Genomic DNA, 27,566 nt, shown 5'->3' with positions numbered 1-27,566 from the left:
AGGACTGACTTATTAACAATAAAACCATGAAGACATTATTCCTTCTGGACAGGGCTTTTACAGTAAAAACAGGTTAAAATATGAGTGAGGGTTTTATGATATGTCACAAAAGAGCGACAGTGGTGTTGTAGAGTCAGATCTCCAGGAGATGTCAGCAGATATCTACAGGAAGTACAGCAAAGTCCATGCAAGCTAGAAGGCTACAAATTATGGTTTAATTATAGTACATACCTATAAAGACTGAAGAAAAATATGAATATAATAATGGTCCAGTGTATATATGTAAACATATAAGGAGCAGACACCTGCTGTTTCTGAAGATTGTTTAAAACCAGTTTGTTTGACCAGTTAGCAAATAAAAACAGATATGGGCCCAATTCTAACATGTATAAACCATATTGTGTTTGAGAACTAAAAGTAAACTGGGTGAATTATTAGTGCCACTTTAACTGAGCACTGTTTCTGTTGATTGAGGAACACAAGACTTATTCACTCCAGTGGCTCCTGGATCAGCATGTTAACCTGTTGTCAGATGGGCATATTATAGCAGCACATTGTTTCTCTGGGTCCAGTCATAGCTCCACCCCCCAGTGGTGACGCCACACGGTCAGCTCAGTCCAAGTACCTCATCAAAATCTGAACCTCACAAAGAAACAAGGCTCCTTCATTGTAACTGGAATCCTGGGAAAGGCATCCAGTTGTGGGTTCAAGCCTCTGTTACATCTGGGCATCAGTAAACGGCCCCGCTTGCAGCGACATAAGGATACTTAAGGCGACCTCCTGGATTAAAGCATTAAAGCCCATGCAGAGCGCTTTTATTCTGAATGATCCTAAACTGACAGCGAGGAGGCGCATGTAGTGTATGTGTGAATGTGCCTGCGTATGCGTCCCTGATGCTTGGCTGCTCAGAGGGATCTACTGAGTGTCTCTGCTCTGAACCTCAGCACACACAGAGGCTGCAGTTGCCAAGCAATTACAGAGCGCCTGCTTCCCGCGCGTGCCTTCAGACGACCATGGGTACGTTGTTTTCATTTAGTTTCCCCCCCAAAAAATGACATAATACAATATGAATGAAATATACGGATGGTGCCTCAGCGCTCCGGGTCTGCGAGGTCCAGGTGGTGTGGTAAAGACAATTCATCTCCTGACCGCGGTGCTCAGCTGGGACGCCGAGGCCCAGATGGTCTGCTCACAACAGGTAATCACAGCACGCGCGCTGGTACACTGACATCCACGCAAATGGGTTAGCAGAGCGACGCCGAGCATTGGGGATGCTGTGATAGCGCCCTCGCCTCCCAGTCTCTGGGGCTTCTTTATATGGAATGTGTGCAGCTGAGATAGTCGGCAATGAAGACGATCTTAAATATGGATTCGTAGCCCTGTTCTTAAAGAGCGGGATTCTTTTATTCATTATGTGAAGTTCCGCTTTAGCATTCTCTGTTTGAAGCCGTCATGGCAGAGACGTAATGTCGGAGGATGTTTCACAGAGCTTTCTGTTTGTAAGGTGAATATCATTAAGTTTTCCTTGAAGGTAATTTATAGAAAAGGTCAGAGCCTGGGCTCCAGTATTAATACACTGTTCCCCTGCAGAGCGCGGCTGCTTTAATACTCCTACTGTTTGCGATTTTCTGCATGCATATATTGAATTCATTATTGGGAAAGGTTTTGGGAATTATTTATAGCGTTGGAATAAAATCCTAAAGCTCGTACACGTGGAATATTAAGTGACTTCATAAAAAGGTCGTGCAAATCCTTTCCAGAGGCAAAGTTGCAGGTGAGGTTTCCAGAGGACGGTGCAGCTACAGCACAGCGTAAACCTATGTCACCAAGTCAAGTTTAACATATTACATAAAGGCTCACGCCGATGGTCCTGTCGGCAAACGTGCATTAGTGAGATGTATCACCCAGAGCTATTGCATTCATAATGATGCGTGGGAATTCATTATCATTAGGCATAATATCGGCTATATCAACTTTAAGGCTGGTGCCTCGCTGTCAGCCGTGTCTGGATGAATCCCTCCAGTGTGGAGCGCACACGCCTCCCTCACTTTCTAACTTGGCGCCCCCTCCCTCCCTCTTTGCCTCTTTCAGCTCACTGAACTGAGTGAAATGTCTTTCCGACTAAATGATTTTTTTTTTTCGTGCACGGTGGGAACGTTGCCATGGAGACAGCAGCCCCCCCCCCCCCCTCCTCCTCCTCCTCCACCACCCCGCTTCAAGCCCCTCCTCCCACTCCCCCATCTCGGCGGCGCACAGCTGTGCTAACTGGTGCGTTGTCTGATACGATTGTGCGCGCGCGATTGTGACGGCGACGCGTTCCAGCTCTCCTCGCGGCCGCCGCCGCCGCTGTCAGCGTGCTCGCAGGTGTCCCACAGTGCGATGACAGCGGCTATATCCGGCAGCATCCTCCCCACCTATCCTGCACAAAGCGCCAGCCTCTCCAGGCTTCCCCATTCGCGTCCACCTCCTCACTGGCGCTCACGCGCTTCATCCCACTTCATTTGTTTAATCCTCTCCTGCTCCTCCTTCCCTGTCGTCGCCCCCTCTGCACAAACCGAGCTCGGCCTCCCTCGTCGGTCTGCTTTCTGCTGGGCTTGCAGATTGCTACTGGTGGGCATCTTCGCTTTAACGGGCGATAATAACCACCTGACAAGTAATATGAGTGTTTAAAAAAAAAGGAAATAAAATAGAAATAGGCCAGATGGGGGAAGGCGCACGGGGCACGCAGCCACGCTCCGTTTTGCATTTAGGCAAAATGCGGCCACAATAAAGAATTCATGACGAGGCGGCTGAATAATTGCACACGATTTAATGCACAGCAGAATGTCAAAAAGCCCAGTGATGGAAAAAAAAGTTAGATTCAGGCTGCACGAGTCCAGGTGCAGCTCCGTACCGTCCTCGTCCGTCTCAAATGACCGGGGCTCTTTAAACGCAGCACGCCGCCTGGCATCTGTGACAGCGGCTCCAGCGCCTCCTCAGCCTCACGACCACGCGGATTGAAGGAAGCCTCGGACGCGGGCTGGGTGATACATATCCTTTATTACCATTTTCTTAGCTTCAGCCACACTGTTAGTTACACATTCACTGACATCCTGTGACCTGGTACAGCTGTCCTGACTGGAACAATCACCCTGACTGAACCCCTCACTTCAGTTCTCAGCATCAACCGATAAAAAAGTAAACCTCTTAAATAAATTACATATAAAAACAATTGAAAATCAAAAAGACCAATTTGAGAAAGATAAATACAGCATCAACAATGTCGTTTCTTCGTCGCTTTAGACCGCAGAGGTTAACGATTGCTAGGTCTCCTTTGAGTCGTCATTAGTAGTATTAGTATCAAGTTCATTGTCAGATTTTGCTTAAAGCATCACTTATATAATTTTTCATTGCATCAAGTTGACATCATTCATGTTAATATAAGCATGCAAACATGTTTCCCCATGACCATTCAGAACTGCACTAACACGAGAAGACAGCGAGAGACAGAGAGAGGAGGGACGAGGGAGGAGGGAGGAGGGAGGAGGGAGGAGGTGTCGCACACAGGAAGAGAGAAGGAGGCCAAGATGGAGAGACGCGGTGTGGCTGAGGGAGCGGGGAAGGGCGAGAGAGTGGCGCAAAAGAATGCTGAGGTGAGGGAGGGAGGGGAGGTGGGGGGGGGGGGGGGGGGGGGGGGGGGGGGGGGTGGCTGGAGGCGAGAACGAGACGGGGAGCAGTCAGAGTGAAGAAGCAGAGGAGATGAAGAGGGGGAGGATGAGGAAATGTGCTGCTTTCTCCATCACCAGGCTGAGCAGGGGGGAGAGAGAGAGAGCGAGAGAGAGCGAGAGAGAGAGAGAGAGAGAGTGAGTGAGGTATGGGGCCTGGAGACCAATTAATCAATACCACATCTATGTATACAAGATGATCAATAATCCCCCAGCTGACAAACCTCACGAGTGGAACGCTTGTCGTGCCGCTGATCGAACACAGCGCCGCGTCTCACTACACTCACGTGAGCTCAGAAAGAGACCCCCCCACCACCACCACCACCACCACCACACACACCTTGATGAACGTGTGTGTGTCTGTTGATGACGGGGAAATGGCTGCAGCTGCAGCGAGGCGTCGCTCCGTTGTCCGGCCGAGCGTCCAGCAGACGGTCGCGGTCCGTGGTGCAGACGTCACAGGCGCTCGCCCTCCTGCTCGAGGGGGGGGGGGGGGGGGGGGGGGGGGGTCTAAATTTGACGTGACCCGGAGGTCATTTTCATTTGAACTGCTTTTTTTCTCATGTGATTGTAAATTTTAATCAAAACACACCCAACTATTTCAGTTTCAATCGTGTTCCGTCAGGGGTTTTTTTTTCCCTCGGACAAACAGCACACAAATTACTGAAAGAAGTACACGATCAACACAGCTACTTACGTCAGGCAACGGGTCGGGGGTTGGGGGGGGGGTTGTTGGCTGCCAGCTGAGTTCAGAGACGACATAGACAACACAAACTAATGTCTATGAAAGACCGTGTTTCCCCACCTAATGCATGAGGCACATAGAACACACACACACACACACACACACACACACACACACACACACACACACACACACACAAACACACACACACACACACTCTCTCTCTCTCTCTCTGGCCCTCACGCACACACGCACCCACTCAGTGGCTCCTCGTAAAGACACGGGACAGAAGACACGTTTGGCTCCGGGACGAGCGCGTCCCGGCCGTGGACGCCGGGTTCTGGGGACCGACAGACGGAGGGCGAGGGCGGCGCTGAGCACGGGAACGTGTCACACAAAAAGGTCACGGCGACAGACAGGCACGCGCACGCACAAATACAAAACAAACACGCCCACAAACACGGAAACACACTAATAAAAGCGACGGGGACGCGTGCGTCCTCGTAGAGTCTTGTCAGAGACGCGATGTGGACTCAGAGATATTCATTTTCTCGGCTGAAGCTTGGACGATGACGACTCGAGATAAGAAAACAATGCGATGATAGAAAAATAAAAGAGCGGTGGCGTCCGTCTCTTCCATCCTCGCAAACAGGCTCCAGTGGAATCCTTCCTTCATTCCTGCGCTGGGAAGACGTCCGCCCGACAGGAAACCAGTGTCTCTCAGAAGCACACACCACCTCTTTGTCTCTAAATGTGGTGAATGAGCTCCTTCCCCTGTGGATACACGTATGTACAATGTACTGCGTTACACAAACGGCAGCTCAACGTAAGCTGAGGACGCGGGCTGTGACGGAACGCATGAGGAGGGGGGCACATTTCAAGGGTGTGTAACATGCTTAGACCGATGAGTCCGTCCTCGTTTCCGCTCGTCTGACATCAATAAAAACCACCGCGCGCTCGTCGTCTCTCCTCCACCAGAGGACACAGAGCCTGGAGGACAGGCCGGAGCCGCCGGGAGGCGCCGCCGAGGACCTCCCAGCACTACGGGGGATGTTTTCCGATACAGCGGAGCATTTACCGAACACTGACGCGGCGAAAGAAAAATATCAACATGGTGATTTTCCTCCTAGAGTCTGTACAAGGGCAGGGGCCTCTGGTGCGAAGGGGCGTCTGGCGATGGCTTCCTTTTACTTTGACTTTTTTGTTTTCAAAGGAGAAAAGTTTGTCACATCACGCTCCTCCTAAATGAAATGTTACACTAACCAGAAGCGCACATGAACTACACACATACCACAAACTCTGGATGGATATTTGCATGAGTGTGTGTGTGAGTGTGTGTGTACTCTCTAAATCCTGAATCGCCCCCTACTTGTCCCGCTGCACCACTTAAAGTCTGCTTATGTCTGGAAATGTGTCCTGATGCTCAACGTGTAGCTTGTGGCGGATGCAGTGGGTTTTTGTTTTTTTTTTGTTTTGTTTTTTTCTTCACCGCGTAAGACGGCGCCGGACCTGGAGGATTCATTAGCGGGAGCGAAACAGCACTAGCAGCTGGACACCAGCGTCGTCTCCACCTCTCTGGTTCTTTGATGAGGAGAATTATTCACAGATGAGAGGAAAAGAAAGGAAAAGTCTGGAGAGATGATAACGACCTGCGGAAAAGAGGAGAGGCAGATGAAGCCGGAGATACACAGCAGGGGAGCAGGCAAATATCTAAACAGTATGCAGCACTGTAGGTTTGGGGGGGGGGGGGGGTTACATAACCCATAACGTCTCCATTATACAGATGCTCGGCCTTCCAGCTCCTCGTATCTGCTGCTCAGTGCGCCGCGTGTGCGGCCGCGAGGGGGAATCGCGCATGCAGTGTGTTGGGAGACGGAATGTCAGCGGAGGCTCACGGTTTTAATCGGAGTGAGGGCTGTCCACCACGATGTGCGGCTTCGGGGACGACGCCGCCGGAGGCTTTGACACGAACGTCCCGATCGCCTTCTCCTGCAGGCGCAAACAGACGTACGTCGGTTCACTGATGCAAAAAGACATTTTAACAGACTGTCATTTTAGTTGCCCACTGCCGCGTGCGCCTGTCGGCCATTTTCTTTCTCTTTAATTCTTTTTCTTTGCTTTCATTTTCTCTATATTAAGATTGTTGTTATTATAAAAGACTACATTCCAAATGATATAAATCTTCTCTTTGCCTACTTTACAGGACAATGTCTCTCAGCTTCTAGCTTCTCCTGTTCCTGGTGACCAGGTTGAAGTCCTGTTCAACCGGATTCGCCCACATGACAACGTTGGAACCTACAGAACTCTTCAGACGATGTCATAGCATCAGCCAGAAGCACAGACAGATTTTTTTGTGCATAAGGCAGCAGGAACCTCTACCTTTAAACCAAATAAGCGTGTAAGGATTTCAATTTGCTCACATTATGCTACTTTGCCACCTGCTCACTACCGCTGCCATTTTGCTCATCGTGCCCGTCCCCAAGAGATGAACTGAGCGTAACATATGTGGTACAGTATGAGCTGGTATTAATGACACACTGGTGCGCACACACACACACACACACACACACACACACACACACACACACACACACACATTACCTCCACGAGCTGATGCCAGTGCTCTATTGGCTTGCGTGGATTGGCCAGCATGGCCGTCCAGTGCTCTCTGCCGGGGCCGTCGGCGTCGCTGCCCACGCGACACATCCCTATGACCTCGTTGTGACCAATGCTGACGCGCAGCAGCGGGACGCGAGGATGGGAGCGAGGGCGGGGGAGACGAAGTGCGGGAGCCGAGAGAGGGTGGGGAGGTGGAGGGTATGAAAAAGCAGAGCGAGCGGGCGAGCGAGCGAGAGAGAGAGAGAGAGAGAGGCTTGTAAGAAACAGGCAGAGAGACTGTCATTTATCAACCTTGAGAAGTGGGAAAAGCGTACGGCAGCCGAGGAAGGATATTGAATAGCACATCACAAACGCACACAGCCCCGAATAAAAGCCTGATGTCAGCAGGGAAGCAGGCGCGAGCACAAACATACAAAGCACACACCTATGGAGATGCCAAATGGAGGGCAGGCTGCATAATAGGGAGGTGGTGCCCATGCACACAAACACGTCGAGCAGCCAAGTGTAGCTGCGAGCGGCCGACAGACAAACACTGGCAGGGTTACGCGTCTTCCTGCGCCATTAGCATAAATCATGCGTATTCATGAGGCGCCCGCCTGTGTAGAACAGGCAGCATCCAGCGGGAGGATGACTCACGAGGGGGCCCTCGCTGTGTTTAACACGGCCGCGGCGCCGTCATCAAAACGTGACGACCAAACGGCGGCGGCCAAACATCACACTTCGCCGGCGGCGCGAGCGCGGACGCGGCGGCGCGCTTCAAAGGCAGCGGCGGCGCGCTTCAAAGGCAGCGGCGGCGGCCCGGGCCCGCGGAGCCCCCGGGGCCTGCTAGCGCGTAGCGAGCGCGCGGCGGCCTCACCAGTCGTAGTCCATCACTGCAATGATGATGGACACGCTCTCGATGTTTTCGTTGGGAATGTCAAACACCAGCGCCTCGTTGTACGTGGGGTTCAGCGTGTTCTTCTTTATGGACGTCTTCCTTTTTTTTAGCCGCCGCCCGTCGCAGATCAAAGAGGCCTTCACGTACGGATCTGAAGGAGGCACAAAGAATAAGGGGGGGGGGGGGGTTCAAAATGTGAGTAGTGGGGGAGGAAATGAAGGGAGACAGTAAGGTGGGATGAAAAGGAGCAGAAGACAGAGAGGATCAGATACAAACGCCTACAAACGCTCAGGTATCTGCATCTGTAACACATAAAAGCCACGAGAATAAAGTCACCTTGGCAAAGCTGGATTAGGAACACAAAGGCGGAAAAGCGGCACGAGTTGAATCACTTCACTTATCCATTCAACACGTGCTGCTCGACGGCGAACAACACACTCCCGCTCCATTTTGATGCTGCATTTTATTAACGCCTCCCAGGCGCTGCAATCATCCTGGGACCACTGCAGCAATAATAAGTGCATGTGGTCGTTGCCTTTTTGTGATCTCACTTAATCTGAGCGCGCATCGCCGCTGCAATCAGCGGGCGCTTTAAGTGAGGGGTAACTAAAGAATGAACGCATCCGCCGGCGCTTTGGTTAAGTCGCTATTAGCTTTAGCGCAGAAGCCACCGCTGCTGCGCTCGGCTCTCGCAGACGGACGGTAGTTGCTAAAAGGTGCTGCGTTCGCGCGGCGCGGGGCGACCTGCGGTTCGCGTCTCCCCCCGGGGACGCGGCGACACGCGGGCAGGACCTCCTTAGCCGCGGCTAATTGGCGCCACACGTGCAGCGGATTCCGCCCGCTGCAAAAACTCAGCGGAGCAAATTTTCACTGAACGCCGGAGCGAATTTCTAACGACTCCATAGCTGCAGGTAGCCCACTAATTATTCATCAAGCATAAACTCCGCATAAAGTCTACCCTGAGATTCTTTTTGGTTAGAGATGATCAATCTTGTGGTGCCTAAATCATTCCAGGAATTATTTATAGTCGTGTATTTTTGCCCGTAGCTTAACACACTTTGTTTCTACCAGTCAGTGATTTATTAGGTTTCGAAAAATATCTTTTTGACAAACTTTTGTATAAACTTTTACTTGTAGCATGAGGGAATAGTACAGCATGATGATAATGCTGTGTTTTATCCATCCATCCATCATGGTACTGTATGTATTATAGCATCTGTTATGAATCTAAATCTGAAGTAAAGACAGGAAAGCATCCAGCAGCTGTTTCCACTCAATGTAAAAGCAGTTCCCCGTCCGTTTTGTTGGCGCAGCGTGATGACGAGCGTGATCCTTTACCTGAAAAGCCCGTCAGATCCATGGCTTTGAGGTTGGTGGCCTTGATGACCGTAGCAGTGAGCCGGCCCGCGGTGGGCAGGTAACACAGCGAGAAGTTCAGCTCCCCGAGGTCGGCCTTCTCCTGTGGGTCACCACACACACAAACAGGGGTCAGACGCGAAGCAGCGGCGCCGTGATCAGGGCGGAGGCGGCGCTAACGCGATCTGTTGTGTTTTATGATTGTCTATAGGCCGCGAGGAGCCTCGGTCTGACAGCAGGCGTCTTAATGCGGCCGGGCAGGATGTTTAGGCAAAGGGGGGACGTGCCGTCACTGTAAATGAGCCGTGTGCCAATCTGTCAGCGTCCCCAAACGGAGGGAGGCGCTGAGCAGAGGGCCCGGTTCCTCTCCCTCCGCTCCCATCGCCCTATCTCCCCCAATCTCCCCCATCTGCCCCGTCTCCCCCATCGCCTGCGGTCGCAGTGGCACCGCGCGGTAATGACACCGGCGGCATTCAGGTCACACCGCGGCGCGATGACTCCTCAGAGGCTCTGAGACCCGCTAATCAATACCTCCCAAAGCGAAACAGTAAAATAAGCGCAGGGGCTGATGCATCAAACTTATGTAGTAAATGAAAAGCCCAAACGCCAAAAAGCGTTAGGACTTCGCTCGGTCCAATTTGCTAATAGGCCTCTGCGTGTATTTCATGCACAGTAAATCTACTTGGAGGCATAAAACCAGAGCTGTCTGAGCGCTGAGCGATTTGAATAGTGCAAACGTCATTTTCAAACCCTGCAAACTAATTCTTACAACTATGTTTCTTGAACTTGCACAAATTTAAAACAATCTTTTACATGTTCTGACCATTTATCCTTATTTTGCATAATTTTCTCATATATACTTATGTTGGCTGATTACCTTGGTTTGTTTATTTACCTCACGTTTTTACTTCTCTTATCCTTCAGTTAAACTGTATTTGTGTTTTTATATTTACACAGAACATTGTTATGAAACTGAAATGACTGCTTTTACCGCCGTTCCCTCCACGATGTCCCTCCAGATGGGTTTGTCCCCGCTGCCCTCGCTGAAGTCCAGCAGGTTGTCCACGACCACCTGGCCGATCAGGTCGTGTCTGGAGAAGCGGTCGAAGTCGTACACGGAGAAATGCAGCTTTCTGGAATGTAGCTCATTCAGCGGCACGCCGAACTGGAACGTCTCGTTGAACACGGGATTTAAGGTCTTCCTGTGGACCTGCGAGACAGACGGGCTGAGTTAGAAGTTACTGTACAGTCTATTGATCACTGTTCATTATCGTGGGATCCAGCTTCAGGCTTAGCATTTAGTGTTTTTACCCCACGATATGGAAACATTTACTAGACTGCATACATTATAGTGGAGTAAATGTGCACTGACTCCATTCATTTCAGCATCCCGGCTTTTACAGATCCAGCGTCAGCTGAGGTTTCCAGACTTTCTAAGCTCTGCTGCAGGAGGTTGAGGCTCACGCTGAGGATTCTGCACATGTCTTCACAAACTATGAGGTAGTAGTAACCAAAAGTGTGAAGCCAGTGTAGAATAAAGCAGAACTCCACGTGGCCAACGTGCTTTTCTATAATAGCAGTAATTTACATACATAATTACACACATAATTGCTTCCATTCCTGTTGTTTTATAGTGTATAGATCTGTGCAGTGAGTGTTGATTATTTCTCCCTTTCATCCCTGTTTTCTTGCTTTTCGAAGCCGCCTGGTTCTTGGTTCCTGGTTTCTTCTGTTTTACTTAAAACAAATTGAAAACATAAAAGACTTTGCTTCCTGTGAACCAGAGGCTTTTTTTTCTTCACACAAGAGCCACCGCAGATCTGTGAATATAAAAGCTTTGAGTAACAGCCTGTAGGATGAGTCACATTCTGCTGAAAGCAGCTAAACAGACATTTTTCCATGTAAAAGCTCGGAATCACTTGTTTGTTTTGCTTTTTTTTTTAACTGACTGATCCAAATTCCTTCAAAAACAAGTCAAAGAGCAGAACAGGCTTGATTAACAGTCTGCACAAACCTGACGAAAATGTCCTTGGACAGAATAATTAACCTCATCAGCACTATGGCTGACCCCAGTCCTCAGCACACACGCAAAAGTGAATTTTACCCTTTCCTGTGGGATGAAGGATCAGATTGGATTCTTTTCATGTGAAATAAACATTGACAGTAGAACAAAATTAAACACACAAAGTACAGCCTCTCTTGCCTTTAAATCGCATTTCCTGTAGGTAATTGTATATGTTTCATATCAGCTCAGCTCTTCTTTGACGGGCTGTTTTTATTTTCCACAGTGACCGATTTTAAATCAAACCCTGATGGAAAGTGAGCCGCTGTCGTTCCCGGCTCATCTTATATCAGCACATGGCAGAGAACATGTGTAAATTTGTCTTCGGTTTCCCCTCAGTCGCAACACAAAAGTTTCCTATTTGCTGATTTACTGGAGGGATTTATTTTCCATGAATTGGTGCTGTCATGAAATAAAGCCGGCCATAATTAAAATGTGACACATACTTGATTTTTCCAAATCCAACTTTTGTCATTGCATGAGTGGGTCTGTCATTCCAGCTTATTAGCACTTGATGATTACTTATTAGCTTTGGATTAAACACGCAGCTGATGGAGCCGCGGTGCCTCCGGAAACCGGGCACACAAAGCTCCAACATCCAGTCGTACGTAGGTGATGTCTGTTTCTCTTTTCAAATCATTTGAATGGATAAAAATGTGGCAAAATATGAGAGGTATAAAAATCCCATAATAACGGGGATGTGATTGAAATTAAACAATCCTCTGCACTCTAAACAAAAGAAGAGCTGTATTATGCAAATGACTGAAGCACGCGTGCTTTTCAGGGGCTGAGAGGGCTTTTGTGATGTTCGAGAGACAGTCACACAAAAGAGCAAAACCAGAGGAGAGAAATTTAAACCTGCTACAGTTTCAATGTGACTCGTTCCCAGATTTACAGTCAATACTGACCCTTTTTAGCTCCAGAATGTCTCCCAGTTTCATCCCATTACTGTACAACTGGTGATATTTCTGCTTATAGAACGAGAGGTAAAAGTCACATTTGCGAGGCCCCTGAGCTCATACATCTTGTGTTTCTCCACAGAGCACAAATTTAGAAGACAGGAGAACTTTTTGAGGGCTAAGGGTGCTGTTCCAGGTACAGAGCGTCCTGGAATGTCCTGAAATATTGACTCAACTGTCCTCAAACACCAGAATAACACACTGCAGTTGAGCATCAGCGCTGTGCAATTGTCAGTACATTATCTTGAATAAATTATGCTGAGTATTAGATTAAATAACATTAGTGGGACTGTAACGTTTCCCCTCTGGGTCATCAAACAGGATGTAAACGTATGAGGAAAACAATAAGTCACAGCTGATGACTGCACGTGGCTGAGCGTCTGTAGCTCACGCGAATGCAGGTGAGACCAGAGGGAAGTTTATACCTTGGTCTGGAATTTCTTCTTCCTGTCTGGCAGTAGGTAGATCTTGACATACGGGTCAGAGAAGCCGTTGGCGTCTTTCGCTGGCAGGTCCAAAGCTTTCAGGATCTTTACAACCAACTGCTCCGTGCTGACACACACAAACACACACACACACACACACACACACACACACACACACACACACACACACACACACACACACACACACACACACACACACACAGGAGAGGGATCTCTATTAGACTGTCACCCGCTAATTTCAAAACAGACATGAAAGACAAGGGGGTCGCACAAACGTACATAAATACAGTGTAGGACCCAGACAGGATCAACCCACACACCAACACCTGGGCTGGCTTTGTACACAGATAATGGTGTGGGAGGCTTTGTGTTTCAGGAGCTAGGAATAGCTAGAACAGCATGCGTGCATGTGTGTGTGTGTGTGTGTGTGTGTGTGTGTGTGTCTCATCCCTGCAGCTGCATCATAGTTGCACTATCAGCGATGGTAAATGTAAGTACACATGTACAGAGTCTGGCTAAAGAGACCATTAATAATCCTTAACAGTAGCTTTTATTTTATAGTCACTTTGGCCACATACGCAGAAATGAAAATGAATAAGAGATCTATTACCTACTATCTAATTTGATTGACTGTGCTTATAAATACAGGGGCAATTATATAGAAAACAAAGTTTAACAAATTTAACCATAAACAATACTCGGTTCATCACTAGTTATAAACATAAATTAAGCTTTATATTTACAGTAAATCAAATACTTATTGAATATGTCAATAAAACATGGCAAATGTCAAAAGAGAGAGCAATTATTTAATTAAAGAATATTTTATTAGTAATCTTTTAAACGGTGAATCATTTATTAAAATGATCTATCCCGTCTCCAACCAGATGGTTTACTTCTACAGTAATAAGTAAACAAGCACATCTGTTATGTAACGTTTTATATGGTTGGAAAATGGCAGATAATGGCTCTAATAGAAGATTTAGTGTCTCGCATTCTGAGTGTTATTCACTTACAAGGGCAAAATGCCAGAATCATAATATAACGTCTTGGTTTAATAATGCTAAGTATAGGTAAAAACACTTGGTCCAGAAAGAGCATTAGCTGACGCACACGATAGCGCAGCAGCAGCGCCGCGGGCTGTTCCTCCGTCACACACTCCAACACAGGAGCACAAACACAGTGGCAACGGTGCGCGTCTGCACAGACCAACGCTCCACTCACAGTTGCGGCCCTTTATTACGTATTTAATTAGCAGACCAAGACGAGGACTCAGAGCTCTTTAATTAGACCTCGTTAGGACGCGTCTCCCCGTGTTAACCAGGGTGTCAGCCCTTCATTAGTTGCTCTCGGAGAGCAGCGTGACCTTTGGGGTCGGGGATCAGCTGAGGCGTCCTCCGTCCATGTGGGCCCGTCACAAACAAGACAACGCCGCCGTGACCAATCCGGACACGTGTTTACCTCCGAATCACATCCAATTAAGGCGACGGGACAAACAAGTCCATTCTGCAATCAGAATGGACTTGGAGATAATATCCAGGGCAAATGGTGCAGGGAATCCCATTATGAGCACAGCCAGACAAACAGGTCAACACATCAATGTATGTGATCATCTGTTCATCATGTGCTTTTGTGACAGCCGATTATGAAGAAGAAAGAAAAGCTCCACCTCCACCTGCACCCATGCATTTGTTGGTTTCTTCCATGGTACAGGTTGACGCCCTATTACAGAAAGCCTCCCTGAGGCACGCTGCACACTATTCACCCACTGCTGCTGAGGCGGAGAGTGAAATTCACGGCCTTATTCCTGGCAGACAATGCCCGAGAGCTAGCTGTTAGTCCCACAGTGGAAATATGTCAGCTTTTAATGGGATTGTCAATAGAAACGCCTTTCCCAAAGGATCCGGGGGAAGATTGACATTGTTGTTCTGACTGTTACACCGCGAACGGCGGGGTCTCGCACATTAACATACCCGTGTCATCGCCGTTCCGGCGCTAACACACCTCCGCCCGTGTGTCGACACATGCCCACACACTGGCGTCGCTTCATCACTGCTAACCTTCCGTCTTCCCTCCCCAGTCAAACCGCTGCTCCCTCTCCCTCCAGTGTAATAACAGGCGACAACAGCCACAACATAAATTTCCTTGTGACTTTATAAATAGGAATAAAGGGACACATAAATAGTTTTAATGATTTTTACCCCACCCTCTATACGAGTCCCTTGTCAATTCCCTGCATCTGTGACTCAGTCTGGTGTTATTACATGTTGACAGGAGATGCTGTTTAAAGTGGTTGACTATATATAATTCAGGACTGAATCAGCCTCTCGCTTCCTTTGTTTTCTGACCATCAGCACTTTCACCCATTCTAATGTTTCTACATGTCGGAGCAGGCAGAAACGGGGGCTGCAGGCTCCTCCCCGCTGCCCACAGCCAGCTGGACGTGTGCTTACTGTCCACAGAGCGCGGAGGCCAACTGTAAAACGCTACCGACGGTCAAGCAACGTCCAGGTCCCGTCCGAAGCTTTCCTGTGCGTCCCGCAATAATTTACAGAATGCTTAAATAATTGATTTAGGTTTTAGGCGCAGCTCTGGGCTCCTGTGAACATCAGCGTCTCGCTCTGAATCCAGCCTGGTTTAGAACGACTCCTTGTGAATAACATGCTAAGGAGCCGTAAACGGACACGGTCCAGACCCGACGCTGCCTTTTTCCGGGACAAAGCTAATTTAAGTGGCAAAGTGGGAAAGTGTTCTGTGGTCAGACAAAATGTGTTACAAGCTCAACGAGGCGGCTGCTGAAGGCCGACACACTGACTCACTAACAATGCTTAGTTAATAGAAGAAGAGACAGGAAACACGGGCGAGGTAGAAATGTAGGATAATGACATCTCCAACGCGTCCCCTCGGTTCCCAGACATTCCCAGACTGTTGTGTTGTGTTGTAGTGCTTTTAATGGCATCATAGTTTAATGTTAGACGTTAGAATGTATTTGACTTACTTGAAGGCGTAGCGCAGGAGGAAGCTGATCTTGCCGCAGTTGTCGCCCTGTTTACCTTCACCCTGGTCCCCTTTGGGTCTGTAGAGCTCTGGCTTGATCTGCCCAATGCTGGTGACCTGCTCCTTCTCCTCGCCGTGGAAATCGGGGCTGGAGAGCTGGTGAGTCATGGGCTTAGGCCTAAACACACACACAGAGGAGCTCAGGGGGTGAATACTAAGCGAAGAGCACTTACGTGGCAGAACGATGTGACTCAGCAGCCGTATTACCGATGCGGCGGCAGGTAAATCATCTAAATGACGTTCACGCACACTGTGCTAATTGCCGTAGCCACACATTCACGCTCGCCACTGACCGTGAGGCGACCTGCTGCTGGGAATGAGCGTTGGGCAGGTCTTTCTGAGGATGGGCGCCACCTTCTGTGCAGGGCACATCTGGAGACATCTGGCTCAGCTTCAGAGTTCCTAACAGAGGGGACACGGGCCGAACAGTCACACGCGCGTTTCATCGTTCGGATGAGCAGCAGATCAAAAGGGGGAATAAGAGCTTAAATATTTACTACTGTATATCAGCCAGCATGGAGGGTGTGAAGTGTATGTTCATCTGCACTAAAGGCAGCCAGCAAACATTTGACTGTGAATAATGATAAACAACCTGCACCGGCGTTGACAGCCAGTGTAAATACATCCCTAGATGAACACTCACAGCCGCTACCTGAGCTGTTTATAAAATCAAACCATCATCCTACATTAATGAGAAAAAACATTTCAAATTCACACTTCTTGCTTTTTATTTGCACCAACGTTGGACTTCACTGCATTTACACATTTAAAGCACATTAAACACAATCTTTACGTGTATTTAATTTGGGGCTGCACAGTTGGTGTTTATGATTTGCTGTTTGTAGTAACACACCCACATACAGTAGTCAACCCTGCAGCTTTAACATGCCTGTGTTGGTCGTCCAGCACATTTACTATATGGTTCAGTCACCTGCAGGCGGCAGGAGCAGGGGCAGAAGGAAGTTGCCAGAAACATGACTCAAAAACAAGCTCACTGTACGTCTCGCTGTGCTATTAGCACCATTGGAGGTTCAGTTAATGCAGCTTTAACACTGAGAATGACTGGCTGATAATAATGAATGGTTAACATTTATCACACGGGTTCACTGGGATTTTACTGACCAAAGGATTTCTGACCATGTCTCTAATGTCTGTCTCACCAGTATTGTTGGGGTAAGAGTCCATGTCCAGGTAGGCGTGCTCCTGGGTCTCCTGTGGCCCCCCCACCACGCCGCCCCCCTCCCCCCTCTCCAGCCCCACCAGGTCAGAGAAGTGGGGGTGGTGCTGGCCCTGCTGGCCCAGGGAGGGGTAGAGCGAGGATGAGGAGTGGCCCTCCTTCCTCTGCAGCAGCGGGGGTAAGAGCGACGACCCCCCGGCGCCCCCGAGGCTTCCGACCCCGGCGCTCCCGGGCAGCAGCCCCGACGTGAGGCTCAGTCCTCCGCCTTCCTTGTCCCTCCATGGGAGCCAGCAGAGTTTCCACGAGACGAACAAGGAGACAGAGAGGAGCACGATGCCGCAGAACGTCACGATGACCGACAGCAGGCTGACAGAGATCTCTACAGGAGAGGAGCGAGAAGGGGGGAAACAGATTAAACTAATGGAAGGAGCCAGAGCAACATTATTAAGTCCCTGTTAAAATGCAAGAAAGCAGTGGGCTCGAATCAACAACCCAAGAAAGGTGCTTTACACACACAGTATCACACCATACGTCAACATATACAGTCCATCACAGACCACAGAGCAGTAGTAGGAACTGTCCCTGCATATCCGCTGTCCCTTGAAGCTCAAATCCCACATTTAAATTCTGAGCTGAAAATGGGGACAAACGTTGGTGGAGTGGATATTCTTAGGGGAGGAGAGGAGGCGATGCGGGGCTGCGGATTGGCAAACAATTAAATAAAAACACCAACACCCACACTGATGTCTCTGTGCAATGTCATCCCGCATTTCCTCATGCTTCAGAGCTTTTTAATCTTTGACAGCTCAGGGATTGTGTCTAAAGGGGTAGCGGTGGTGAAGACGGTGGAGGGGGGGGGTTGTTGAGGAGCCTGGGTGGAGTATGACTCATCCGAACACAAAAGTGAGCAGAATAAAGGAAAAGAGCCATTTCAGCACTAGACCGCTGGACAGTTCCCGCCAAAGGACGGGTCAGAGGGAGCAGCTCCACAGTGGGAACCTCTGTTGTCCATGTAATGCTTGACCGACACATGTCTTTGACTTGAAGCCATAACACATTTAATAATAATGTGCTAATAATATCATATTAATGGATCATATCAATAAATGAACAGCAATGTTTTAAACGCTTAATGTCACATGTTTTGTTTGTTCTCTCCGTCTTGACAAATGGGCCAATCAGAGGCTACAACAGCACTGAAGACGGATATTCACAGCTGCAACCAGACCAAGAAGCCTCATTATGGTACAGTGTGCAGATTGTTGGATGCCTCCCCACCTTCCAGCTTCAAACTGCACTCTTTGCCTCCTGCCATCTGTGGCTGCATCCAGACCGAAGCGACGGAGCAAACCTTCCTGTCACTCATCACCTTCACGACGCCGGCGCTCTTTTTCCTCCGTTTACTCCAAGAACATAAATGCAATCAAACTGTACAAAAAAAGACTAAAAAAATGTATCTGTAACCGCCTGACAACTAGACAGGGAATGGAGGACCTGAAGCCCGGGTGTGCATCTCATGGAATTCAGTTTGCCTTCTGTCTCAAACCGCTCTTTCGCTTTCTCCTATATAATCCCCTCAAACGCCCCTCATTCCTCGCTGTCATTTCTCTTCCCGTGCTGTCTGCTCCCGCACCTTCCGACTTTATTCATCTCCTCAGCAACTGTCTCTTTGTTCGTCACCCCTACCTTCTCCGTCTCCCCTTCCGAGCTCTCTCTTTGGTGAATTATTCATCAGTCTGTGTATACCGTTAATCAGCACTTGTTCAAAAGATATGATTGGTGGTGGGGGTGGGAAGGGAGTGCAAAGGTGGGTAATGGGCAAGAAGGGGACATCGATCTGTCGCGGCGGAGAACGAGACAAGGTGGGGAAGTAAAAAAAAAGACAGCAAGGGAGGAGAGAACGTGGCCGTGGAGGCAAGTGATGGAGTGGAGGAGAGGCAAAGAGGGCAAAAGAAGATGGGTTGAGCTGGAAAACACCAGGAAACACGCACAGTAGTGATGAACAGGAACGAGGAGGGAAAAAACAAAAGAATCCAAAGCACAGAGCGGCTGGTGGAGCGTTAAAACAGATTGATGCTCGTGTTGAAACAGACATATAAGCTGACTGGGTTTATTCCCCCCTTGCGTTTCCTCAGAGGAGGAGGGGGAAGATTAAGGGAGGCTTGATAAATACGATGCAACCACTACACCCGCGTGTGAAAAAGTGGAAACCAAGGAGGCAATGACAGAGTGGGAAAAAGGCACGGAAACGGGGAGATGGAGGGTGAGGGACTGACAATGATTTAAAGGGAAACCTAAGGAGAGGAGGGGTTTAGGGATGAGAAAGGTTAATGTATTGATCTGAAGGGGGAAAAAACCAAGTGAAGTGGCAGAGGAGTAAGTTGTGTGTGTTTGGCAGATGGGGGCGCGCTGATAAGCCACGGCTGTGATCAAATGTGCGCGGGGACCGACGGAGGCCAAAGCGCTCGCCTCCATTTGTCTCTCTTTGGGCCTGTCGCCGCACCTGATCCTGCCAAAGATCCATCGCTAATCCGCAGAGCATAGAAGGCAAGGCGGCGGGCGGCGGGCGGCGGGCGGGCAGGTGGGCGGCCGTCCATCGCTGCATCGCATCAAACGCGTGTGTCAGGTTTTCGTTCCTGGTTTTATTTTGAAAGGACTCTTCTGTTTTTGATCCCAGTTTCCGGTTTTATTTTGTAAGCATTTCCGTTTCTCATCACACCACAGCCGTTCCCGCTTCACTCCCGGTCCTCATTACACTCACCTGTTTGGTATCAGTGATCGGCTCCGTGTATTTAACCACCACCTGTCACATCGATTCTCTGCCAGATCGTTGTTTACTGATTCCTGACTCTCACGTTCCCGCAGCTCCTTACCGACCCTGTAAGTCATCGTTTTGTTATTGACCACTACCTGTTTTATGATCTATCTAAGTCTGCCGATTTGGATTCTAAGAGCTGGACCCCTATTTTCTTTGATATTGGCCTGTGTATTACCCGGACTGTTTCGTGACTTTGATTTTGGGAATAAACCCTCATTCTTTCACCGACTACGTCGTGTCCTGGCGCTGTGCATTTGAGTCCTCTCCCTGCCGATCCGTGACAGCGTGCTCGCTGCCCACACAAGCCGTCCGCCGACAGCTCCCGGCGGTCGCGGGCCTCGAAAAGGGCCCGTCGGCAAACACCAAGACATCCCATCTGGTGAGCTGTGGGGAGGGGGGGCGATGCCTGAAGCCGCGCCGTGACATTTCTCCGCCGCGCCGTCCAAATCTCCGGAGGCGCCGCGCGGCCAACTAGCGGCTAATCTGCGCTGAGCCGCCGACATCCGCGCTAATCTGCACGTCCCGACCCACTCCATGCACACGCACCTACTCCGATTGGTTAAAAAGCACATACATACTGTATGACTGTGACCCAGCCATAAGATAACAATCACACAATTCTACCGAGACTCTTTTGGGGCTCGTAAAAGAAATGGGATGGACTTGTACTGTTGCCATTTCAATCTAGCGGATGAATATTTCATGGTTTGTTGCTCCGAGTGCACTGTACCTCTAACCATCTTTAAACATGAGTGCTCCTCTAAACACTGGCTAGCTCTTTGCCTTTAGTCTAGCGTACAATGTGTCATGTTCCTGCATGTCTCCGCCACAGATGTGGCCGCGCTAGAATTCTCCTCTCGCCGATACAGCTTTGGTGACAAAACACGCTGAATTCGAATCTCCAAAGCGAACAAACAGCGTGTTCGACACGTCGGGAGGGTTTTTCAGCTATTATTGGAGCACATTTAAACAGACGTGAATCGAGCCGACTGCCGTCTCTACAGCCTTCTTTCAAATCTACAGGGGATAAGCCTTTGATACTTGGAAAATACATTTTGGCTAAAGCTTGATGTTCGGGTGAGGCAGGTCTCACTCGGGGGTTTTCAAAACTTGTTGGATCTTCTAAGAGCAAACATAAAAATGCTTCTCTTATTTTGCAGAAGAGTAATTGCAGACATGGTGAGAACGGCTTGGGAGGAGCTGCAGGTGTCGTTACCTGTGTCCAGGCTTCTGTTGCGGCCTCTCAGCAGGTAGCTGAACTCCTGGCACCGCTCGCTCTGGCTGTAACCTCTCGGCGAGTTGAAGCACAGCTCCTCCACCAGCACCAGCGCCTTCTTACACAGGTCTTCATCCCAGTCCCCCGACATCCTCCAATCTGCATCGCACTCTCGCCAGCAGTCGGCCAATGACAGCGCAGCCCTCGCCGCCCTCACCTATCGGACGGCGCTCGGGTGAGCGGAGCGTCGGCCCGTCCACCCTTCACAAGGCGTGAGCCGAGGAAGCTGAGCGGTGCGGGAGGAAGACGAGGGGCTCGGTCCGGATCACAGGCACCAGGCGGAGGGGCCCATGGATGACTGAGACGACGACGCCCACCCCCTCTCAGTTTCCCTGCAAGAGATGAAAGGAGGAACACTGGCACTGAGTGAAAGTGTACAAATCAAGTGTCTGGCACATTGGTCACCTTAGCCATTAAGTTATAACACTGGAGCCAAAAGCATCAGTGGGTCCTTGAGTGGTCCCTCACTCCAGTGCTCTATAATTTAACTTTAGCATACACTATGAAGGGTGAAAAATGTAACCTAATACATTTGAAGTGTCCTGATGTGGGACAACTGAAAGGTTTAAGCGTTTCTATTGTTGTTGAAGTGGTTTAAAAATGAGGTAATTATGAGAATGCAACTTCACTATAAGCCAAAGCACAGAATTACTTTTAGGGATCGCGTGTTTTACCTTTACTGGGCTTGACTTTCAAGGTTCTGGGCCATGCTCAAACTGCAAGCAGGGGAACACACGCTCCACATGAAGAATTTTCTTGGCCGAGGAATGGGAAGTTATGCCTGGAGTGCGTGCATAACCTTTAGCTTGTTATTTTGCTAATGTTTCCGAGGGCAGAAGCGGAAGCCTGAAGATAAGTGGCCTGTTTTTCTTCACTGCGAGCCGGGAAACGGAGCCGCGCTCTGCGTCATCGGGGTCCGACTGGAATCGCTGGGATGTGATTCGTGGAGGCTCCTTGGTTCGAAGCCTTCCTCCAACATCACCTGGAAAAGAACAGGAAACACCAATAAAATCACTGGTAAACACTAAAATGACAGACGTAGGTCTGGGTTCCTTCTGTGTGAAGCCAGACTAGACTTCTTTAGCACACTGCCTTTAATTTTGAACTCATTCTGTCTAAATAAAAACAGGTCAATGCCCAAACTCCAGTTTCTCACAGTCTCCGAGTCTCCAGAGACTCCGGCAGGGGAGAATGTATGCAAAGTTGTGTCTAATAATACTGATCTGTTGCAACACAGATTCTGAACGTGTCCTGTGCCAAAAGCTGGTTTCAATGGAAAACAAATCCCAGGCACAATAATGTCCACCGGGGGAGTTCAGCTCACCTTTCCACTCAGATCCTCTGTCCTTGCGAAGCGGCAGACCTATTTCTCAAGCACGGTGTCCCGTCAGACAGGGGGAGGGCTATTGATCATTTGATGTATGTTGTTCTGTGAAATGTCAACGTCAGTCTTTGTGCACTGAGTGGCACCTCCCTAGCAAAGTGCTCCTTATGTGTCCATCTGTCTCCCTGCCATCAATCAATCACCACATTAGGCAAAGACGTATTTCACTCCGAACAAGATCCGAAACAAGGAATGCTTCCAGTGCCTTTCTAGTTTCCTGTCTCTCCCGCTCTCTCCTTTCCGGTTCGCCCTCTGTCACTGTCTCTTTTGAGAAGCTGATTGTCACATTAGGAAAATCTGTCAGTCTAAAGGAAACTCAGATAATGCAGAGTCTATTTATCTGTCCATCTCAGCACAGCCTATTCTGGAAATGAATCTGAAATTAGCAAATTAAAACGCCATCCAGCTCCAACGTCCTACACCGGCCCTCCTCTGGCAGCCCCCTCCGCTCGGCCCCATTAAGATAGTAAATCTGTCTGAGTGACTTTAAAACCCAGGATATCTCAATCTAAGGAATGGCTGTCTGGCATAAAACTGCCTGCTTCAAATGCCAGTGAAAGCATCAGGAAAGAGGGAGGGGGAAAAAGAGAAATGGAAGAAAGACAGACGGACGGCCGGAGGGAGGGAGGGAGGGATGGACAGACGTGAAGGATTCTGAGGTAAGAGACGGAGGGAGAGGGATGAGAGAAATGCTGATGTTAAATTGCAGACGAGACAGATAAAGAAGGAGGGGGCAAAAAAACTGGAGCAGAGGAGAGGGCAGAAAAAACTGTAGGGAGCTGGCGGCGAGGGTGACACAGCAACAATGGTAATCAAGGGTTTGGGGATGCAATTTACCACAAGCAAAATATTTACAGGAGCTGGTTGTTCACAGATAAATGTGCCTTTAGAAACAGGTTGACGAAATGTACATTCCTGGCGTAGTGTAAAAAGCAACACTAAACCTCCCACAGACGCTCCATTGACTGCTGTTCTGCCTGGGATCGATACTCTTAGGGAACAAATACGCCACAACACGGTCCAGCCGAGCCGTGGCATCACTGCCTGACTGGGCCGCGCAGATAGGACGGCGCGCAAGGTCACCGTCTAATCACACGAGCAGGAAACATCAGCGCTCGGGCCCAATCGTGTAATAGGAAGAAGAGGGAACAGGAAGGAGTCAGAGCTCAATAATGAACGAAGCCCCGGATCATAAAAGATGCCACCTGCACCACAAGCGAGGTCCGGGGCGTCCATTAGTGCTATCAATGTATATAAATCCAGTGGTGATGGTGCAGCAAGCCTGCAAGTTCAACCCTGAACAGGTGTCCTTGAGCAAGGCGTTGGAGCCCCCTCCTTCTGTTAATCACTTGGTATAAGAGCGTCGGCGGAATATCTCATTTTAATGGTTCAGTCCCGCGGTTACATCCTCGCTCTAGATTACGGGCAATAAAGCAGATGGGTTTACGTTTGTATCCCCTTCTAATCAGCGGCTCGTTGGTGTATTTGCACAGGAAGGACAGATTTGGAGCCGCTCTCGGGAAAAAACATCCCAAAATCCGATACAAATGACTGTGGGGTGAAGAACGCGTCCAAACATCCAAATGTGAGGGGAAAATAACGACACCACACAGGACTCCTATTTCTTATTGCATATTTATCTGATATCGAATGCCGGCCTTCACTCTTTTTTTTCCAGTAGCTGTATTGGATTTCTTATTTTTCGGCCCAGCGCTCCTCGTACGAGATTTCCAGTGGTTTTCTCCCTCGCTCGCCCCAAGCAGCCACAAACAAGACAAATCCTTAGGCCGGGGCGAATTTGATAAAACCCGGGAGGTGGGTTTTTCAGTCAAAGGGATCATGTTAGAGAGCGTGACTGAGATCTGAGATCTGAGATCTGAGATCTGTACGTGGAATCTGTCTCCGAGGGATGAATCGCACACCTCGGCCGGGTTTGGGAATTACAGCGATAACGCTGCTGTCGGCCGAATGAGAAGCAGAAGACATTAAGGCGCTTAGCACCAACCTGTGATCGTTCCACTCACCCGGCGTTCCATCCTACACTATATTTGTCTTTGTATTGCATAAAATATATCACACGTGAGTCTGGCTCAGGCAGCGACTGGATCAATAGCTTCAGTTGTAGCAGTGGAAGCAGTTGTAGTAGTAGAACCTCGAGGGTTGTATGATTTTAATTTTAGGGGCCGTCCAACAACAGGGGTTTTAGGACCAGGTCCTTATTCACATTCCATAAAATCTCCACCTTCCAGTTTATTGCTAAAATATCCGCTTCAACAGGGAGACTCCAAGCACTTTCATAATTGCAAAATTCAAGTGAGAACAGTTAGGCCCTCTTTGTGTGCGAACATAATGCCTCAGCAGACAAAAGAGGCTAATCCATTGGATATACCTAATAGGATGTTGCAACGAATCTGCTTTCAAACGTTGCTATCTGCCGCCACGCTCGCTCTCCTTGTTTTCATCTGTACCTGGAAGTCATCATTAATTGAACTTCTCATCCTCGCCCCGAACGCCTTTGTTGATGTTTTTTTTTTGTTTCAAAGTCTTTAAAAGCGTTTAAGCTAATTTCACACTCCCCGTGTCCTGCATTTGCAGCAGCTTTCATATTTTTAATAAAAACCTGTCATTTCCACTCCCCTCTGTTCCAGACGTTGATGCTTGCTGCCCCCCCCCTCCATCGCACCACCTCAACTGGATGCACTCATCCGCCATTCGTCGGGACCGGCCCTGATTCATAGAGGTCGCGACCTCTCTCCTCTCGCCGCTTTTTGTCTCGCACCCCTTCCGTTCAAGGCCACGCCGACGTCTGAGCGAGACAATGCTATCATCACTTCTTCCTGCTCATTGGCCCGTGACAGATTGATGCACGGGGGTAAACAGATAGTGCTACTACCACGCATCTTTTTGGCTACTCCACTGGAGCGGCTACTATGTTACGCGGGACAGACGGAGCGCCAAGATTGAGCAAGGGGATATTAATGTCTATTGACTAAAGGTAATAGCTTTGCTGAGACTCAGCCTCGAGGTTGTTCCAATTTAGCCCGTCTCATAATAGGTCCTGGACACCCTTTCAGCAAATAAATAACCAGAGGTGGGACAGAGCGAACCCTAATATCTGCCTTGGACCATATATGTCTATGATACATGCAGTCAAACAAACCCGTCCTGGCCGACACCTTCTCCTCGTGCCCCCGCCTATTTCTATCCCACTTTCACACATGTGAAGGGTTGCTGTTCGGGCTTTCACGGCTGCTACCACTCTGGGCCTGTTGAAGCTGCGAGTGCTTAAATTATCTATAACGTGGGGCAGGAAATAGCGAGCGAGCGGCCGGCCAAGAACCCTGGGATGCTGGTGCTGCTCTTCCTGGCTGTTGCAAGGCCAAAGCAGGACCTATTTACAGAAGGGGAGTGTAATCTCTCTCTCTCTCTCTCTCTCTCTCTCTCTTACACACACGCACACGGCCTCACTTCATATTTCACCTGCCGCTAGACTCGGTGAGTCAGTGTGTCTCGCTGGCTGTTTTTCATCGCGTCTACCTGTCGTTTCACCGTTTGCATGGACTGATTGTTCCCTGTGTTGGAGGAGGAGGGGGGGTGGGGGGGGTCCAGAAGCAACTGTGCCTTTGATGGCCGGGGCGAGCGGGGCGAGGTGGAGGGGGTGTGGGTGGACGGGGGGGGAATTACGCACGTCTTACGCACGTCAACCTGTCTTCTCTGTGTGCTTCCTGCGTGCTCGTGCGCGCGTCCCACCGCCTCTCCGTCCTATCTCTAATAGCCTTCGCGCGGAGAAAAGTTAAATCATCATCATCACGGACGATGGCTGCCATTGATTCACTCGCAATACAGACGCGAGCCCGTTATCTCGCACGGGCTCGCGCCGCCAGCACGTCCTTATGGACGGGCTTCCCACTACAGTACATGCTAGAAATACATACCCACCGCTGGTCGGGTGCAACACGGAAGAGCCACGGTGATGCACGAATAATATACATTAAATATTTATGGAAAACAGACACATGCCGCTGGATTTAGGGCACATTCAGCAGAGCCCAGTGCGGGATGCGGGATCAAAGGAGAGATGATGCGAATAAGACCCACTGACGCGGACGCGCGTCGCCCCCAGAAGGAATATCTCCTACCTCGGCGTTGCAGGAACCTTCCTCTGTGTCCGGTGTCAGATTTACGAGCTTCCCTGTTGTCTTAGTCAGATGCGACGCTTGTAAAGGGGCATTCCGCCCTCTTTGGCTCCGTCCGCCCCCCCCCCCTCCCTCTTTCGCTTTCTCGGCTATCTTCAAGACGCACCGAGCGACGAACCCCGTTAACGGGATGACAGACTGAGAGGAAGAAACCGACAGTATGAGATCTCCTCCCTCCCCTCTTCTCCCGGCCGTTTCCTGTGGTCTCCTCTTATATTTGCCTTCCTCCTTGTGTTTTTTCCTCCTCTCTATTTCTCTATCCCCTCCCTCTCACTTCTCGCGGTCGCTCTCTCTCTCTCTCTCTCCCTTTTCTCCTCCCTGTGCTCTGAATACTAATACTCTGTCTCTCCTCTCACTGCCTGTACAGCCGGAGCAGTGCTAAAGACATACTGATGTATGTGGGGCGTGTGGATGGAAGAGAAGAGAGAGAGAGAGAGAACTGTGTGTGTGTGTGTGTGTGTGTGTGTGTGTGTGTGTGTGTGTGTGTGTGTGTGTGTGTGTGTGTGTGGTCCTGGGAGGGTATGGAGGGTAATGGCCTCTGTAAACCTGGAGGGCGCGTGGCTCGGGTTGGAAGGCGCCAGCATCTTGTTTGGTCTTATTAGAGCTGTGATTAGATAATAATACTCCAGCAGATGCCCCCGGAGAGGTGGTGGTGCTGATGGGAGCGGGTGGTTTGTGGGGAGCACATGCTGTAACGCCCCTCCTTTTCTCGGTAGCATCCCAGTGACGAGGAGGTGGACACGGAGGTGGGGATGTGACCGTGGTGAGCCTCGACTCTCTCCACACGCTTCTTGGCCTGTTTGTGTTATTAGTAGTGCTTGTGCGCCGGTGACGGAGGTGAGGCCATGATCTAGTTAGAAAGACACACACTCTCATTGGAGTGCTGATTAGATTAGGATATTCCTGCAGGCCTCATATAAGTAGAGTAAGGGCACATAAAAATGTTTGTC

At 49.5% G+C, this 27,566-nt stretch overlaps 1 protein-coding gene across 1 annotated transcript; it reads right to left on the bottom strand.

Annotated features, from left to right (window-relative positions):
* Nucleotides 1-4,256: 4,256 nt before the first annotated feature.
* Nucleotides 4,257-26,994, bottom strand: syt3 (synaptotagmin III). Its single transcript, XM_029159215.3, has 13 exons — nt 26,560-26,994; nt 21,711-22,018; nt 20,977-21,368; nt 16,926-17,321; nt 16,059-16,167; nt 15,707-15,883; nt 12,688-12,814; nt 10,233-10,451; nt 9,224-9,344; nt 7,865-8,036; nt 6,991-7,120; nt 6,285-6,378; nt 4,257-6,038 (listed from the first exon to the last, which is right to left on the bottom strand). Exons 3-12 carry the CDS (start codon nt 21,125-21,127, stop codon nt 6,289-6,291), a joined length of 1,692 nt encoding a protein of 563 aa, XP_029015048.1. The 5' UTR covers nt 21,128-21,368; nt 21,711-22,018; nt 26,560-26,994; the 3' UTR covers nt 4,257-6,038; nt 6,285-6,288.
* Nucleotides 26,995-27,566: the final 572 nt, after the last annotated feature.

The sequence above is a fragment of the Betta splendens genome, chromosome 8 (genome assembly GCF_900634795.4).
Source record: "Betta splendens chromosome 8, fBetSpl5.4, whole genome shotgun sequence".
Lineage (NCBI taxonomy): Eukaryota > Metazoa > Chordata > Actinopteri > Anabantiformes > Osphronemidae > Betta > Betta splendens.
Note: the sequence above shows the minus strand (reverse complement) of the source record. Positions and strands in the feature narration are given on the sequence as shown.

Coding starts and splice junctions, on each gene's coding strand:
- syt3 (XM_029159215.3), bottom strand. CDS start 21,127: ATGTCGGGGGACTGGGATGAAGACCTGTGTAAGAAGGCGCTGGTGCTG. Junction 10,452..12,687: donor AGAAGAAATTCCAGACCAAG/GTATAAACTTCC, acceptor TCTGTCTCGCAG/GTCCACAGGAAGACCTTAAA. Junction 9,345..10,232: donor ACATCGTGGAGGGAACGGCG/GTAAAAGCAGTC, acceptor GGTGACCCACAG/GAGAAGGCCGACCTCGGGGA.